Source organism: Rhyacophila brunnea, unplaced genomic scaffold (genome assembly GCF_057557595.1).
Source record: "Rhyacophila brunnea isolate RB1 unplaced genomic scaffold, BYU_Rbru_1.0 scaffold_15, whole genome shotgun sequence".
Taxonomy (NCBI): Eukaryota; Metazoa; Arthropoda; class Insecta; order Trichoptera; family Rhyacophilidae; genus Rhyacophila; species Rhyacophila brunnea.
In genome coordinates this window covers 17,574,981-17,595,272 of record NW_028232806.1, presented here as the reverse complement: position 1 = coordinate 17,595,272, position 20,292 = coordinate 17,574,981, and the positions used below count along the sequence as shown (strand labels likewise).

Here is a 20,292-nt window from a genome sequence, read left to right as displayed (position 1 = left end):
TACAATGTGATTAGCCCATACATATTATTAATGTGTTATTACCAATGATTAATGATTATGTTTCTTGCATGTTGGTTGCGATGTGCAGGGCCATCTCTATTATACAGGCCAAACACAAAATTCGCCGCCAAAACTCAGTGGTCCTATTTCTTAGGTGTTAAATCAAAATGTACCTAATTTTGATTGAAAATAAATAATAATAACCAGAATTTTTGTATTATTACTCTAAATCATAAATATGACATTGAGAATACAGTGAAAATCATTACATCGCACATGTATTAGAAAAGAGACCTAACTCAAAATTTGTCGATTTTCAGTTATCATCATCACTGGAACCTCGCTAGCGCCATCTACATGTGCGTATATGCGAAAGTAATTTATTTTATTCTTTTATCCCTAGATTTCACAAGTGTCACTTTTTCACTGGGCCATATTTGACGTTGTATGAATTTCAACAGTGACATTTTATTAGTTACGTCGCTTTTCCAGTACGCTTATGTGAGAAATATCTTCAAAACGTGAACTGTTTTTATTATATTTTTGTCTCATTGTTTTGAAAATACGAAGAATCAAAGATCGAATAAAATTTAAATGTCTCTTCTGAATAATTGCAAATTTTGAGTTAAGTCACTTTTCTAATACATGTGCGGCATGATAATCAGTTCTAAAAAGTTAAAAATACTTCACCTACTTTTTAGCCAGATTATTTAAATTCTACATAACAAAAAATATGTGGAGATTGTATTAATAAAACCTTTAATACAATTTTTTTAATGTGTTATAAATTGCAACCTGAAACGATGACATGCATACAAAATAATTATTCCTGGCGATCCTTGATTTATAACATCGAATGACGGGATGGCGAGATGTGACGATATAACGAAGAAAGTGGGGTCACCTTTTGCTTGTCCTATGCCCCAATACTGGGGCGTAACAGGATGAAGTAAGTTAGTTACGTACCTACTTTATTTTATCAAAATTTATTAACATTCAATAATTTCACAATAGTCCCCCTCCCCTCCCTTGTGGGGGGCATGCTCAAATGACAGTGATTTACTTTTTTTTACTCATGCGATGATCACCACTTTATGGGTACCTATCAAATTCAAAATGTAGGTATTTATGCATTTTTTGTAGGTAGAGCCATTATAGACTCATAGAATAAAATGAAGTAGGTAAGTATTTCATAATTTTGTAATTTCTTATAATATATTCCCATTAAAATTTCTATACTCGAGGGAAACTGCAATTTTAGTTTGGCATTCGGGAGGAAACCACCCTTGCCCTGGTCGTATGTATTAATAATATTGATTGTGGTGTTTACAACCATAGAACAGTAGAGATTTCGATAATGACATTACAAATCGGGATTTCTAGCTTCTTCAGTTTTAATGGATAAAATGGTAGGGCTGTTAAATTTGCACTGGCTCATGGCCACCTCCGCCTCACACTGCCATATATACGCACAGGAGAGGCACGGAAAGGGAAATCCGAATTGGAATTGGCTAGGTATTTAAAAACATTTTACTACTTATATAGAAGTCAATCTTATATCCACATAAGGGTAGGTATAGGGAAATATTATTTTCTCTGCAGTGTTCATTCAGTGTACAGAATTAAATTCTCTCATAAAATATGTTTTTATTTGATAAATTAAGGATAGTTTTACAATTATTAATACTTGATGTAGTTGCCTTCTTAAATATTTATTGAATAAATTACGAATATTATGTTTTTCAAAAACACTTTGATACATATAATGTTATAAATAATAATATGAGTAAATACTACATTAAATTTCACATTTCATAAATATACAAACGGGATACTTACATAAATTTATCTTATTATAATTATCTTTATAATAATATAATATAGGTTCGAAGATACCAGATGCGTGCGGTGATTTTTCCTGTAGGGATCCGGTTGAAAAAAAATACATAGTTGTATGTATTTCTACCATTTGTTACACTGTTATCTATTTAAGAAGGAGATCTATGCCTCCAATGATCCCATCGCACATGGGCATTGAGGGTAATGAAAGGGCAGATGATCTGGCAAAGGAAGTTGGCCATTCAGGGGTACCATATCAGTGGATACCAGAAAACCCGGACTGGAATGAGGCTATAAAGAAAATGTGCCAAAGTATGTGGATAGATTTTCACCATAGGGCATCATTAGAAAAGGGGAAATGGAGTAAGTCTATTCTACCATCACCACGAGAGGTGCCCTGGTTTGTAGAGTCTACTTTGACGAGGAATGAGCTTAAGTTAATACTGAGGCTAAGAACAGGGCACACCATGGGCAAAAGATTTGATGTCCTCATGGGAAAAAGCGAATCGCAGCTCTGCGATGAATGTCATTTTTTAGAGGACATTGTACATGGCACTACAATGCCCTAAATATGAACTTCACAGAGTACAGCTGCGAATTGCGGATATCTATGAGAATGTCGACGAATTGAAGGGTGTCCTGGCGGTGGGTAAGACGGAAGAGCTAGGCAAAATTGTAAAGTAATTTAACAGAATAGGAGTGAGGACCTGATCGACGGATCCTCTTCTAGAAAAGAAGAGGCGATATGACAGCGAGTCGCAGTCAAAGCCTCAGTAAAATCACAAAAAAAATCTATTTAAGATTTCTAACAAATTGAATTTTGGTGTGTTGTATTAGTAGCTCTGATACTTATATATTTTAAAATGTTTACGTAATATTAATTAGAATAGTAGAGCCTTCAAATTAAGTAAATTAGTAAAGTAAAATTTAACACACATTTGCACATCAAATACTTATATAATATTACCGCGGTACTTATGATTTCTGAGGATCCTACCCATTTAAGCACGCCACCGGCAGAATTTCACTCAAATTAAAGTATTTTTTGTAAGTATGCATAATTAAGTTTATAAGATTTTATTAAGTATATCTACACTAATTATTTTTCAGCACAAAACGTAGTGACACTGGATATTTATATTACCTATAATATTTTAAATTGTAAAGAAGAAATGTAGTAATCATTCGACGTAATATAAATATGTTTTAGGTTTATTTATTCATTGAATACAATAGTAATAAACTTATTCAGAAAATGCCATTAGATAAAATATGATATTTATTTCACAATCTGTTTATTCTTAATAAAATAATATTTACTTATAACAGGGTATTCTTTTGATATCTTTAATTCAGCCAAATATTAAAAATATCAAACATGTAATCAAAGTTATTTTTCGTTGTTTTCGGACATTAGGTATTTTTTTCCTAAAACATCATTACACGATGTTTTAAATATAAGACGTGAGAAAACAAGAGAAAACAGGAATTGATAAAAAATAAAAAAAATATGACAAGTACTAATTTGTGTTTGCTATGTTTTTTTATTTGATAGTGATCTTCCTTTTATCTATTTCTATTTTATTTTAACTACTTAACCAAAGTTACAATATAATGATGAATAATAATTAAACCATCGTTTGACTAATAATGTTGATAAATCACAGTGTTAAAATTATAATACAACATTTGAAGTACCTACTTACTAAAAAATGTTCTTGTGTTTAAGGATTGCAATACCAAATGAAAATACTAATATATGGAAAAAATGGTTTTTGTGAAATATATGGAAAAAACAGAAGTATCTATCAATATATATATATATATATATAAACCTCTATAAAATATTAATATTTTATAGCTCGTGCCATTGCTGGTCTCCAAGGGCATTGAAGGGCAACGGAAGTAAACCAGACATCGCGTAACCCGACAAAAATACAGTCATGTTAAACCTTCTACGTTAAGTAATACATTTTGTTTCCACTTTCAATACCGAATATATCTGGTTTTTAAAACCAGTATTTTCATATGGAAAAATACTGAGATACCGGTTTTGAAATACCGGTATTACAATCCCTACTCGTGTTGTCAAAAAACGTAAATATAACGAAAAGATATTGTCAGCTTAGTATTAGTTCATTATGTTATGTTATATTATTATGCTCCATTTTCGTAATTATTATGGGACACTTCAATAACCTAGCGAAGGTTTGGCAAACATTTGATACAGAATAGCTAAATAATAATATGTAACACAGTAATTGAAATTCTTTAAAAAAAAAATTATAAGTACGATCGATAACAATAATTATATTAAGTGAAATAGATTTCCCGAATATAAAAATGTCTTAACTAAATTTAAAACAAAATGGTATTGTTGATATTGTAAATGATTATAATTTTAAAGAATGATGTGTGTTTATTATTATGTAGTTTTATTTATACATTCAATATTTTTGAAAGACCGCGAGCGTATACCAAAGAGTGTCTCGCCAGCTATAATAGTCAACCGTCCCCTGAACTAGTGCATTATCTCACATACACAGCACACGTTTTAAAATGTATAGTGGTATGTTTACACTCCCAATTAAATTATCTATTTTCTTTTAATTATAAGGGTATTTTTCCCTATAAAACTGAGACAAATGGGAATATATTATGGAAAGCAGTAAGTCAGAATAATTTTTTTTCGTATGAAACACCATCGATATGTCATAGAGAGGTATTAGAAAATAAAAATAAAAATGTTAATACATAATAATATTTATGAAGCATAATATGTACGTTGTTTTCTGCTCGTCTTTTCATTTCATATTTTATTCATTTTATTAATGTATTTAAACATTAGATATGTATATTGTGATTAGTTTTTTTTATATTTGTGTGTAGTTACATAATAATATTACGCGGAGTCTCATGTCCATTTGGTCATAATTTTTCAATAGTTTCCACAGGTATTCTGGTGTCTTATTTTTTTTTTGTTCCTACAAATCATGTGTGGATGTATAAAAAAGATATGTACGTAGGTATACTTTCAACTAGGTATACATTTTTTTGAAATATGTACCTATACTAAAAGTTTTGGAAAAAGACAAACAGGCTCGCCACTATCGTTTTACAGCGCAGGCGCAGATATCGCACAGTCCAATTGTCGCGTGAAAATTCAGAAGCTTTTGAACTTTTTTTGTTCCATAAATGCAATCTGGCAACTTACACGATGATACGTGTTTACACGTGCATTTTTTTATTATGTCCGCGATAATACGCAGTAAATCCATGCACGTGTAAGTCAATTTACGACACATTCTTTTCAAACCCGGAAAAACTTAGTTAATCAAATGACTGAAAAATATTTGACCAAATGAAAATGGTAATAGTTCGTAGCTTTAGGGTGCGTTTAGTTAGATTGTTGTGAGAGGTAGTCCAAAATATCCATGTCGTTTTGATCGGGCTGAGGGAAATAGCTTCGTTGTAAAATTGTCTGCAACGATCTCTTGCCGAATCTGTAATGAAAAAATAATAAAACTTAATTAAAAGTTCGGCAAACAGGTACGCCATATCGGTGGATCTCAGATTTTTTTCGACTGGAATAAGTACACAAGGAAATTCTTCCAGAGTACGTGAGTTGATTCCCACTGCAGGAAAGCATCATCAAACAAGTAGAAAATGAATTCTACCTTATTCATATCCGGTACTCTGATTTTTCGATGACCATAAATTAGCTTATGTTAATATTGAGTCCACATGATGGGTAAAAAAGTTTTGATTTCCTCATAGGGAGAAGCGATACGCAGGTCTGCGATGAATATGATATACACGAGGACGCACAAATGAGTCGCTTAGAATCATAACTCACATTTTGCATTTTTGTCGTTTTTGAGTTAAATATGCCAATAATACAGAAAATAGTTGGGTATCAAAAGTCACTTTAAGCTGTGTGAAAATCGTTGACAAAGTTCACTGTTGGAGTCAAAACTCACATAATTCAAAGAATAATGTGAGTTTTGACTCCAAGGCCTTTCTAACCAAGCAGAGAGCTATATTCCTCAAAGTGTCATGGCGGATTTTGCATCTCAAAAAGAAGTTGCTGTTCACTTGTGCAGTCATTGTGTTTGATAATTTCGGCGTTATTTGTTAAAAGTTGACTAAAGATAATATAGATTTCAATATGGATATAAGTGTATCCCCAGTAACAGGTGGGGTCGTACGGAAGAGAGGAAAGTATCCTGAAACTGGAAGAAAAATAATGCCAAGATTGACAGGTCAGTACCAAAATGTGATATTGAATTTCCTTTGAATTGAATTGAATATCTTCTGTATGAAATATAAAGTTTAATAATTATTCTTAAAAGTCTAAGTCTAAGTAACTTAATTAAAACTTTTAAAGAATTTGTCATTGGCTGTTGCCAGTCAATTTTCTCTGAATCTATAGGCTCTATTGTTTGACATGAGTCACATGAGTTTGTAAAAATTGTTTTCAACTAGTATACACATTTGAACGATTTTATAATATTATGTTAACTTGGTATGTATTATTAGTTATTTTATTACTTTGTACAATGACACTGTGAAATAAATTCAGCTCAATGATTTAATGATATATTAATATTATGACCATGCATACATATAAAATATTCCATTGAGTTATTAAAATAAACTTTACAATGAGTGAGACTTATTTTTTCCAAAAGCTAATTATATATTAGTAGGTATCTACGTATTCCTTTTGTTCCACAATAAAGGGCAAATACTTCCAAGGGTTTATTAAGTTGGTTTGTTTTATTTTGGTTTCAGGTACGAGGCAAGTGGAATGCCTATAATGTCCCTTATGTACACATCAGAAAGGAGCTAATCTTTGCAAATCGTTGTCAATCAGAAGAATGCAAGAATTTGATCATAAAAAAATATGATATCAATAAAATTCAGTGTCTGGAGTCACATTAGGATGAAGATAATATAATATTATTTAGAATAAAATGTATAATTACTGCTAATGATTATGTAAGAACAAAATAAAATATGACAGAATGTCCTACAATAATTAGTTTTATTCAAAAATCCAATCATTCCTACCAAATTTGTATAAAAAGTATGATGCATCTACAATCTACATGTATTAATATTTATGTAGCTTGGAATCAAAACTCACATTATTCTTACACCTTGGGGTCATAACTCACATATTCACAAAGTTGGTGTCAAAACTCACATTATAAATTTTTTAAATGCTTCCTGTAACCTTAGGAATATTATATGTATACAAAAAGTAATGTCAATCGACTCTCTCATTAATATTCAAGTGTGTTCAATACTTTTCTTCTAATTACTAAAAATAGTGCTCTGGTGGTTTTTTGCGATTATCTCCAAACACGATTTTTGGAATATGTGAGTTATGATTCTAAGCGACTCCAATATCAGTAAAATGCGCAAAAATTGAGTGATACAGAGTAGAGTTGCGACTTACAAATGTATTTTTGAAAACGTTGAGGTAGGTACTAAAATGTACCTTAGCATAGGCGAAGATGAAAGAGCTCGGTAAAATTGTAAAGTTCTTTACGTAACAGAATTGAAGAGAGGGCTTGAAAAACAGATCCTCACTGAGAAGAGAAGACGCAATATGTCAGCGATTCGCAGTCAAATTATGTAAGTATACAAAAAAAACTAGTAAGAAGCTTTCTAAGCTAAAGCACTGTTATCATTTTGTTATAATTCTCAACGAGAGCTTGGTGTGACCAATCAACGTTATATTATGTAAATATATAATGAGTTTTAGTTTACAAGTTTTTATAAAACAATAAGACATTATGTTGGTGGTTCGATAACATTATATTCTAACCTTCCTCCGGTCCTCGGGGAGTATTGTGCTATGAGTTTCCTGACGTAGTCGTGGCCCTCGGAAGAGTCCATGAACTTCTCGGCTCTCGCAGAGCGCTGAGACATTTCTGCAGGGGACGATGATGCCATAGAGATGAGTTGGCAAACCACTATTGTGGTTAAAGTCACGGCGAACAACATTCTACAGGAAATCATCGTGGATATTTCCTCCTTCTGGTGCTGTATCTGAAATACAAAAGTTAATGGGCGAGTTAATTCGTACGGATCAGGTAAACATAAATTCCGATTATTTTTTCTTACCGTAATAAGAGTTGGCATTTTCTTGGCAGAATTACATTTTACATAAAACGGTAATATACCTATTACAGTTATCTCTAAAACTCTATATAACATTAAATTAACGCCAGTCATCAAATTGTCAATCAAAGAAATTCCACTAAATGTGAGATTTCTTGTGTTTGTTTTTAGTGGACAGTGTTACCAACAAAATAATACATCTTCAAGGCATATGAGGGGCTGTATTATTTTTTAAGAACGATTTCAAAAATGTAACCCCACCATTTTCGATTAGTAGATTAGGAGAAATTAATATTATACCAGCCTCCTAGCCTCTCGTCTATAATTTAGTATGTTTTAAACAAGTAGGTACATTATAATGGTTAAGTTTTTTTTTTAAATAAAAATAAGATCGACATATCATGTAACCTAACCGCGTGTGAATAAACTACGTGGTATCATTTACCACTCTACCCCGGAAGTAAAACTATAACTTGTAGCTCTCTGTTCCATATTGGAGGGTAACCAAAAGTTTAAAGGTTATAGTAGGCAGACATAATATGCCGTTACCAGATAGAAAAAAACGGCCATAACATCACATTATCTGAGGATTGATCAATACTAATCCCATGAAATCCTTTGTATGTACTTTTTTATTAGGATAAGAAGTCTGTGCTTAGACTTATTTAGCTGATCATTCATAAATACTCGTACACTGTTATTAGGTAGGTACATTTATATGAGACTATATAAAAAAAATATATTACATGATGACTTCAACCATGTGGTATTATAAAATTATACTTGCAGGTAAAGTTAGGTTACATTCTCTCAGAAACTTTTGGATACACGAAAATGGTTTGATGTTTGGCTGATCTATAAAAATCTCAAGATTAAGTGGTAAGTAATTGACAATTTTGACTTCTTAAATTTTAAAAGATCCTTCGTCTTTGACCATCATAAAGCGGATTTTGACAAACGACGTAATTTATATATTCATTGTCTCATTGCCATTTAAGACCATTTATTAAACCTAAGGGATGCTGTAAAATTGTGGTGATTATTGTCATAATTATTTCCTTTTCAAGGATATTATTGGTTTTATAGAATTGAAAATTGCTCCAAAGCACTTAGATAATGCGCTGAGATTCGATAAATGACCGTAATCCCAACCGTTGAACATTGAAACATGTGCCATTTACATTAAATATCTCGCTAGGAAACTATAATGTACCTACCTATTAACCAAAAACAGAATACCTGATGCAAATCTGTTCGACCGTTAATATAATTATTAACTATTGTAAAGGGTGTTTTTTTTAGAGGTATAGAACTTTAAGCTGGCAGCACTTTTTTAATTGGCGGCCATTTTGTCAGCTGTTAAGTGATTTATGTTTAGTTTGGTTTGGCATTTCAACATGAATAGACTGACGCCTGAACAACGCTTCCAAATTGTGAAAATTTATTGTAAAACAAGATTGCCGTTGATCCCGATTTTCATAAGCGAATTTTGTTTAGCGATGAAGCTCACTTTTGGTTGAATGGATACGTCAATAAACAAAACTGCCGTATTTGGAGTGATGATAATCCTCAAGTGTATGTTGAGACACCGTTACATCCAGAAAAATTGACTGTTTGGTGTGCTTTATGGGCTGGTGGAATAATTGGTCCGTACTTCTTTAAAAACGATGCTGGCCAGAACGTTACAGTCAATGGTGACCGCTATAGAGCCATGATTACCGACTTTTTCGTTCATCAATTGAACAACCATGATGTGCAGGAGCTGTGGTTCCAACAAGACGGCGCAACATGTCACACAGCTCGTGCCACAATTGATTTATTGAAGGAAACGTTTGGTAACCGCATAGTTTCACGTTTCGGACCCGTGAATTGGCCTCCAAGATCGTGCGATTTAACGCCGCTTGACTATTTTCTGTGGGGATATGTGAAGTCGCTAGTCTACGCCGATAAGCCCGAAACGATTGACCACTTGGAGGACAACATTCGCCGCGTTATTGCCGATATACGGCCACAAATGTTGGAAAAAGTCATCGAAAATTGGACCTCCAGATTAGACTACGTCCGAGCCAGCCGTGGCGGTCATATGCCAGAAGTCATATTTAAATTATAATGCCAGAAGAGCATCTTTCGAATAAAGTAAATTTCATGTCAATATAAAAAGTCATCTTTATTTTATTCCATTTCAAAGTTCTATACCTCTAAAAAAACAACCTTTATAACGTGTCAAGTCAGCTTACATTTTCTGATCCGATTGATTGATGCGAGTAGATTAGAATTTTCTAATTTACCTATATTATACCGATAACGAAATAGTGAATCCCACGTTTGCGATAATTGTATTAAATTTGGTAATTATTGATATCGTAAGTATGATTTATTGAAAAATAAACAGCGTGCTTTCAAAAAGGATAATAGTATGTGTCACGTAGCTATATTATCCGATGTTAAACGAGGCACACAGTGAGTACGGTTGTAGGACGATTCGGCGCCACCAAGTGGGCGCCGCTAAATAGGCGTGACTGATTGGGCGTAGGGGAAAGTGGGCCCCGGGATGATTGGGTGCTGTGACAACTGGGCACCGGGACAAATAGGCGCTGCACACTCGAATGCAATGTAATGTCTATACACTTAGTAGTTTTAATAAATTTTGCGCTTGATATATTTTTATTGTGGATAGATAATCATTGACTGACGCTGTTTATAAAAATAAATCTTTCAAAAACAGCGTTAGGCAAAATGATTATAAATCCACAGTAAAAATATATCAAGCGCAAAATGTATTACAACTTCTATGTAGATATGAATCTATTAAAATTCGTTGTCTACTTTCTGTATCATATCGTAATGTACGACTATTACTTTGCACATTTCAAGCGACTGTGTGGCGCCTACTTGTCCCAGAGCCCACTTGTCTCAGTCAACGGCGCCCACTTGGTTGTGCCCACTCAGCAGCGTCGAATCGTATCATTCCCACGAGTGCTTATTCTGTCCATGAGCCATTTGATATAACTAATTGTCGCTTTCTTTTTCGGTATTCGTAAAATGTTAAATAATATAATATTATTACAATTTTAACAAATATTATAATATCGTACTATACATGTCTCTATCATCAGTCACTGAAACTTATGATAATTTTTGATCGTAAACTGACTTTTGTTAGTATTATTAAAAGCAGAAAAATGGATAATTAACCTTTTTTTGTTCTACTTTCGTACTTTGTTTTTTTAATGAAGATATTTTTTAACATTTTTAAATGTAACCGATTTCTAAATCAATAAATACCAATTAGTAATTTTGTTCTGATTTCAGCAGTGAGGTGATATTAGAGACTGTTACGAGGGTTGGTTGATAGTAATTCGCTCAATACATTAGTTCCAATTGATTAAGAGCGTACATAAGTGAAACGGCAAATAATTTTCAACTGTATGTGGAACGAAATTTGGGCCGCGTTGCCATTTGGAGAGCGATCGTCGACCTGTTTGCACGTCAATTTGTTTTGTGATGGCGTCGGACGAATATATTCTTAAATCGTGTAAAGATGGCTTAAAAACGTTCCGCATGTATTTGAAAAAGAAAACATGTCAATGAATATACCATTATTATTACGAATATAATAATAAACATAACATAAAAAGGACGCATGTTGAATTTTTATGACAAATTATATTTCGTTCGGCTCGCGTCATTTGCACAATCCGCGCATCGCCTAGTCACGATCTTTTTAGACCATGCCTCAGCTGAGGTATACCCTTAAAAAACAATATTTATGAACATTGAGAAAATTCAATCAAGCCATGAAAAGCGAGCAAAGATTCCGAGCGCTGCTCTACGGTGGGAAAAAATATTTTACATCATTTCGATAAATCAATTTTTAATTAAAGACGCTGTCCATATTCTTAAAACAGACAGCAAAATAAATAGGCACGTGTTCAGGCTAATTATAATTAATTAGATTACAAATATATAAAAGGCATACCTGAAAAAAGTTGTCGACGTAATATCAAAGACAATCAAAAAAAAAAAATTAAAATTTACCTCTCTACCGTATTTGAAAGATGAAAAATTTTCCTGATGTATTGTTATTATAATCTTTTATATTTTATAAAATTGTACTTTTGTCGTAAGTTTACGAGAATTTATGACAAAAAAAAAATCGATATATTATCTTTCATTAATTATAAGAAAATACAATTATTATGGCTTATGATAAAAATATTCTCCGGCAAAAGTGATGTATTGTTTACATAAAATAATTATCTTTTTATTTTCTCGGACAATATTTAAAAAAAAAATCATAACATTTATTTATTTATTTAAGAAAACAAAACATTGTGGACATAACAAATCCAAAATCAAGACGTTCACGACATGAGATTTACAGTATAACCAAAATTACCCTCACAAGAGAGAAGGATAGAATATATTTAATAATAATAATAAACATTAGTACAATTTTATACATAAAAATAAAATACAAAATACATAGCACGTCACCAAAAATATCTACGTATTTGGGGATTGCATTGACTAGTCTTGCACCCAGTGACGTCCCGTGGGGGTAGGCAGATTGAGCGTCGCCTGGGGGCGGCAGTTACTTGAAGGGCGGCAAATCGAGGAGACTCATGTGGAATATATATAAATACCTATTATTATTTTAAAAAATCAGCTCCCTGGTTTTGTTGGGTTCGCGATGTCTAGTTTACTTCCGTTGCCCTTCGACGTCCTTGGTGACCAGAAACGACACGTGCAAATTTATGAATTACAGTCTTAGTTATTAACCAGTATGCATGGAAGTTGCGTTGGTCGTCGAACTTAAAGATGCACCCTCCTCTTACAGAGCGTCTCACCTACCCCTCCGGTCCACGATTTTAGTTTGTATCGAAGCGTCACGCCGTCATCGATTATCGATTTAATAATGCCTAAACCTTTGCGATCTCAAACTAAACACATCATTACAGTAGAACATATTTCTTAGATATTGGAGTCATGAAAGGATGATAAAAAAAATACTGTATGAATAATGGGGCGGCAATTTGGCGCTGCCTAGGGGCGGCATTTTGTCTAGGGACGTCACTGCTTGCACCCCTCGCTAATGGTGCCTGATAGGCTTAGGTTCCGATCCAGAATAAATCATGGCTGCGACTACGTAGGTAATTGACAGGCGCATGTAAGTTCAAATTTTTAGGACACCAGGATTGGAAACCATCCCTCGCAATAACAGGCAAAAAAAATGCAAGAGCAGAAGAGACCTACGAGATTCAAGAGAGATGTCTTAAAAGAAAGATATCAAAGAAATTTATTTTAGACGCGTTCTAAAATAAGCTTATAGTCTCATAAGGACACACAATAATCGACCCATATTCTAGAATACTACGCACTAACGAGACATAGAGTGTACGTATCACATTTGGATTCTTGAATGGTTTGGCTTGTCGCCTGATGAAGCCTAGAAGCTTACTCGCAAAGTTGTATCTATAGATTGATCAAGACGTAATTAGGCACGTATTAACTGCCGTTGTATTCCCCTATGTGCATTAAGCCGGAACCGACTTTAGGTGAACTTATAACATAACTGGGAATAGCTTACATTTATCTACGATTAATTTTAAGTTGTATTTCATTAATTATTATTTATTAAAACCAGCTTTAAAATTGTAGATTGTAACCAAATGCCTGCTCAATCAAATGTTAGCATACCCGACATTTTAAGAAGGGCACACGGCATTGACACACGTGAAGTACTCATTTATTATATAGGTATTATAGAAAAAATTGCAATATATATATACGTATTTTATGTCATGTATTACTTTCTTATCAGTGGAAGTGGCTAATCTTCTAAACCGCAAGACTCGTAACTCTGCGGTCTTCGGTTAGCCGTCGCAGGATGGACGTCATTATTTTGATGCTACAGATATATCTGCAGGTTCACCTACTTCATTAACGTCATGTTGGCCGAGCGGTTCCGCGTCAATCTTATAATTCCGGGATTGAAGCCCGGGTCTGGGAAATTGTTGTTTTTAATGTGTATTTGGTAGGCGTAAGGACCTAACAGGTTGAGCAAGTGGCTAACATCCATTGCTCATAAAAACTAATTCTATTGACACAACATCTACTCTGTGGAGGCCCGTATGATCTTAGGATCGAACAGGTAAAAAAAGATCTAGTTTCTTTTACATTGTTACAAATGTTCACAATATTTGGTTTGGGAATTGGAGTTTCAGGCATAATTTTCAACCTGAGGATTTAAAGATTAATGTTCTTGATTTTGTGATTGGTGAAAATAAATATTATAGTTTAGCAAACTGTTTATTTCAGTGTCTGCAATATCTAAATATTTCACTTCAATTAGGTTTTTATTTAGGAATTACCATAATATGTAACTGTGCATATTTTTCCATCACTCAATCATTCACGCATCTGTCAAGATTTCAAAAGATAAATGAATGTTTTTTTAAAGTAATTTCTCAACTATTATCACGGTTATAAAAATATATATTCAAACAATTTGAAACGCCTAAAGACAAATTTAATATTATCAAGTAGGTAATTAAAAACCATAATTTAAAATTAATAATGAGATTCGTTATTACATTATCTCCTCATAAAAAATGTATTATATCTCCTACGCTATAGCGATGAAGTGGAAATAGTAATTTAATTTGTGAAACTAGAATAATACTCAACAATTTATCGGTACAAAATGATATGAATAATTCCAAGTACAGGTAGGTACTGATATATTTAAAACTTGACAAAGAGGATATCCATTTCATTATAACTTAATAATAAATATTACATTAGGTACAGGGTAACTAACTTTTTAACTCTTTGAAAATTTCTCAAAGAAGCTTTTCCATTATCAATTTATAAGTAATGCAATTAAACATATATTGTACGATTTATACAGGTACAGATATTTTCTATTAACGGCCCACATGCTCAGCGTAGGTCAAAATGGAGCTTTTATGGTATCTTTAGAGCATAGCCCTGGATATTCCTTAAACGTTGTAGATAATCTATTTATATAATTTTGAAGCCTTATTATCCTTTATATTTATTTTAAACATTTAATGACTTCATACAGTATTTTTATTACATAAGATAGTATTCTTTTAAACCTCTCGCTCTAATGTTTTAGAATATAGTCATATTTCAGTACATCCATGTGCAGTGGTGTTAAGATTTTTTAGACGTATGAAATGTGCTTTGAACAATAAAATGCCCAATTCTCGTCAAATTTGGGATCACAAAGATTATAAAATATAATTTTTTATCCTAAATATGTCACTATATAATGTTAACATTAATTTTACTTATGGTTTTGTAAATGCGTTTAAAAATTAATAAATCTAAAAAATCTTAACACCACTGCACATGGATGTACTGAAATATGACTATATTCTAAAAATTAGAGCGAGAAGTTTAAAAGAATACTATTTTATGTAATAAAAATACTTTATGAAGTCATCAAATGTTTAAAATAAATATAAAGGATAATAAGGCTTCAAAATTATATAAATAGATTATCTACAACGTTTAAGGAATGTCCAGGGTTATGCTCTGAAAATTCCATAAAAGCTCCATTTTGACCTACGCTGAGCATGTGGGCCCTTAAATTATAGTTGATATCACAATTTTCTCGTTTTTTGATAATTTACTTAGGTTTATTTTCAGAAAATTAAATACAAAAAAAATCAGGTTTTCATTTTTGCGTCAATTAACGAAATACTTTATAAATTTAATATAATAAAAACCAAAAAATGAAATTAGTATAAGATATTAAATAAGTATAAAATATTTGGAATAGGTACATCTTATAAAAGATAGAGTTGAAGATTTTTTCAACATTTTCGGTATTATATATTATTTTCAATTAATATTTTATGGAAAATTCGGAAGGTTACATAGTTTTTGTTATAGGAATAAGCTCGAAAAACTATGATTGGATTCCCGTGAAATCATTAACTACTGCGACTTGTGTATTCATTATTCGGTGACCATGTTTTATAAACAATAGTAAAAGTCAAAATACTATTTAAATGCGGTGTTTGATACGGTATGTTCACTCTAAACATTTAAAATACACATACGTGTGAATATTCAAATAATCATATTATATTATGTATACGCCAAAGGTTTAGGCGGTTTGATTATTTTTATACAAACAGTACATGTCATTACCGAAACATACGTAAAATGTGTAGTTTCTATGAAATTTACTTTCAGGGATATCTATATAATAACTTAATTACTTTAGAATTTACTCAACATATATATAAATAAATACTAGCGATGCGAATACATTGTTTAGTGTATTTTGACCAAAATGTTTAAACCTTTTTTGTATATTTATTCTAAATACCTATATATTCAAAATTTTAATTAATATCAGTTTTAATTTAAACAACACCCCCTCAAACGTTTTATTTATTAGGATATTATGCAAAAACCTATGATGCAGAGAGAAAAGAGAAGGGTGCTACGTTGAATGAAAATAATGTTAAATTATTCATACTTTTACAACTTTGATAAAGTTGGTATATTATTTTACCTACCTGTTGAGATGTGTACAGCACCGATTAGATACTTTAGTAGAGATACTATGTTAAATTATTAGACACATGCTATGTCACATTAAGATAATTTGACATCATAGTTACTTAATGAATTAGAACTCGTCACGCCAGTTCTAAGCTGTTGTAAGTGCGATTTCTAAAGTTTAATTTAATCAAATTGTCTCGAGTTACAATACCTTTCAATGACGAAATTTTAAAAACATCTTTGGATAACGTGCTTTTTAGAATAAATTCAAGTGACGATGTAGACGTTACTATGTGAATTTCATCCAAAATTAACGTTGCTATATTTTTATTACGATTAGGTAATTGAAAGTATTTTTTTTTAAATTATTAAATACTTAAAAATAATAGGGTTGTCATAATAGATACCTATACTTTAACAATGGATTTTTTTATTTCGTTGAACCTTCACCGTAGAGGGTCTACGCTAGAGGATTTCAACCGTAGAACCGTCAAAGTCGTAACGCTTTTCGTTTAATTAAAAATTTAAATCGTTTATGACGTGAAGGGAAATACATAATACTTGTAAAATACCCCAGAACTTGTATCCATCGGATTTCGGTCAATTTTCATATATGATTTTGATAGATCTGACCGAACAACAACTTTAAATTATATAACATATTTATATTTTATAGTATTAGAAGTAAATATTTAATTTATGACAGATACCACTATTTAAAAAGTTTGAAGATGTATTCATAAAGCCCCCTTTAACCATGAAACACTTGTGGATGAAAACACTTCAAGTTTATTCCCGTGATTTATGTGAATTTTCTGAATTATTCTGCCATTTTTAGAGGTATGTACCTAAATTACGCTGCGTCACTTCAAAAAGGTTTGCCATAGAAAATTCGACCATTTTTCGAAACAAACTCATTGAAAACACGTCTTTTCCCGTTTCTTTGTACGTACAGTGTGATTGAAGGAAAATAATTTAGTTTGAGAAAAATATGGTATACCTAATTCACGTACAAAATAAGTCCACACTAAGATTAAGCAAATGGAACTCCATAATCGGAAGATATCGTAATATATAATAAATGGTTATTAGCTTATATTATGGTCGATGTATTTAGTCGCATATGCTATTTTCTTTAACATTCGAATTTGAAAAAACCAGGAAACGAAGCCCGGAATCCCGATAATACTTTATTTTAAAACCTTGGTCGGAACCGGAACCCTTTTGAAATTACAGGGTTCCGAAATTTTCAGTGTTGGTTGATTATCGACATTAATTGTGGTGTACATAATATACTCCATCTGATAATAATATCTAATAATAAAATAGTACAAACATCCACTTTTTGAGTTTTAAAATCAGTTAATTTTTAAGAACCGGATTTTTGATTTGATGGAACCCAACCCCATTTGATTTTTCCAATGGGACTAAACATTTAAATTAGTTTCTAACAGCTCTGATTAGAACGTGTGACTCCCAAAAATATACTGTGGTTTTTTTTTCTATTCACTAATTTTGCAATCAACCTGTATCCAATATCCAGTCTCTAGAGCGAAAAGTTACATGCTAAAATCTTTTGTTATGCCATGAGTGACTGAATTGTAAAGAACTATTCTATATTTTGGAAACCAGTAGACCATTTTTCATTGCGTACGTTTGTAGATACATATTGAAGATTTTTTTCATATTCCGTTTAAAATGATATCGCCGTCTCGTAGTTACATACATAAAAATACTGTAAATGAATTTGTACGTAAATCGTATTCGTTTTAAAATAACAATATTACAATAAATGTAAATAAACAAATTTTAAGTATGAATTACAACAATTAGGTTGGTACCCATATTTTTTACAACAATTTTTGGGATAAATTTGAGAAAAATAACTAGACGTTTACTTCTAAATTGGTATTGAAATCAATATTTTGTTATAGTTTTTATACAGACGTGTCTAATAATAATTTGTGTAATTATTAAATTAACGTAGACGAGAAAGCTATATTAATAAATGAGCCTTAGTGAGGGCATCAATTAGCCAAATTATTTCGGATATCGATAATATATTAAACGTAATTTTATAAATATACATATTTTTATCCCGTCATAAATACAGGGGAAAATGTTTAAATAAAAATACTTTGGAAAGTTATTTTAAAATTTATTAAAAACCAGATCCGTTTTATTTACTCGATAATATAATGCTGTTCTTACGTCATACATTGTCATATAATTGTCATTATGTGGAAGTATTGATCTAATACTGTGCAATATCCACAATGTGATGACATAAATAAATGAAATTAAATTATTTTCTTGCCAAGATGTTCTGTAAGTCGTTCAATTAATCCCTTTATGGGATAAGAATATAATAAAAGTTTATAAAATGTAAGAAAATAAAATTGAAACAAATCCGTCTGAATTTCACATCAGTCAATAAAGTGACGATCAGAAAATCCTGACACCATCTACTGATTTAATAAGGCAGTAGTGCCTTGATTAAAATGACAGATGCTGGAAATTTGAAACACTTCAGACAGTGTTTTTATTATGAATTATTCACAATAATGACGCTTGGTGGATTGACTTAACACTCTCCCGGCAAGTGAAAGATTAGTGTCTAGTCTGAAAGTTTCTAATAGTCTCTGAGAATTTTCAAAATTATGCATTTTAAAAACATAATTATTTAATTTATTTAAATAACCAATTTGTCAGTTATAATTTGGATGTAATTTTAATATTAATTAATTAATGGTTTAATTAATTTTTGTATATAACAATTACTTTGTGTTTGTTAAACTTCATAGGTTCGTAATTATTACGGTTGATTATTGTAAAATATAGATACAGAATCATTTCTTTTTATTTACAACCAATGATAATTGGGATAAAAAAATAAAATTAATTCATACAAATTGCGTAATTGAATACTTTTTAAACACTTATATGCTAGCCAGAATTGATTAAATATGTAGTATTATTAATAAAATGCCAACCTTTGAACTGTAGAACACCTGCAGAAAATCACTATATAAAATATTCAAACGAAAATTACCGCCAGAATTCAAAAACAGAATTAAAAAAAACACTTTTGAATTTATACTCTTATTTTTTATTTACTTTTAACCCGTGATGATTAATATCGCGTGTGATCTGCTGAGGTACGTTGAGGTTTGGGCAGTCGTCACGGCGTCGCAAGGACGTTTGTTTGAGTAGACACAGCGTCGCAGCTTTATATACGCGGCGTCCCTAGATTATAACTGGTCCGACGAAATCTTCGCAGGGTCTGCAATAGTGACGATTCTAATTTCGGGACAGAATATTTTAATAAATTCTTGTTCTTTTATAAAATTGTACCTATTCTGAAAACAAACGCCCCAAATAATTTGGCGCCGCACTCTGGACAACGCCGGATAATAATTAATGAAAGATGGTACATTATAAAAGCCGCACACAGAATAATTCAATTTTGTATATGTGTATACTAAAATTCCTATGTGAGAAGTGCGTTCTTTTATAAGCATAATAATAATGCTGAGCCCAACATAATATACAATGCCCTATCTTAATAGCGCCTGTATACGTGCATGAATTTACTTGCATCAATAGTGTGTATTTTAAACTATCCCGATAATAACTATTTTCACGTAAAAGTGCTGACTGGCTCGCCAAACTCATTCTTCAAGCGTAAGCGAGACGCGATGTTGTCATTTTATAGTACTATTTGACAAGTCGCGAAAATCGGTTAACCTCAAAATGAGTCTGCGCGGTGTAGTT

At 31.7% G+C, this 20,292-nt stretch overlaps 1 protein-coding gene across 1 annotated transcript; it reads right to left on the bottom strand.

The window, feature by feature from the left end:
* Positions 1–4,744: 4,744 nt before the first annotated feature.
* On the bottom strand, positions 4,745–19,584 carry LOC147074971 (uncharacterized). The gene is made up of 3 exons (XM_085942693.1): positions 19,512–19,584; positions 7,676–7,899; positions 4,745–5,342 (listed from the first exon to the last, which is right to left on the bottom strand). Exons 2-3 carry the CDS (start codon positions 7,867–7,869, stop codon positions 5,237–5,239), a joined length of 300 nt encoding a protein of 99 aa, XP_085798819.1. The 5' UTR covers positions 7,870–7,899; positions 19,512–19,584; the 3' UTR covers positions 4,745–5,236.
* Positions 19,585–20,292: the final 708 nt, after the last annotated feature.

What these genes read in the sequence shown, in the direction of transcription:
- LOC147074971 (XM_085942693.1), bottom strand. Translation starts at nt 7,869, where the DNA reads ATGATTTCCTGTAGAATGTTGTTCGCCGTGACTTTAACCACAATAGTG. An exon ending in TCCCCGAGGACCGGAGGAAG is followed by an intron (nt 5,343 to 7,675) that starts GTTAGAATATAA and finishes TTTTCATTACAG; the next exon opens with ATTCGGCAAGAGATCGTTGC.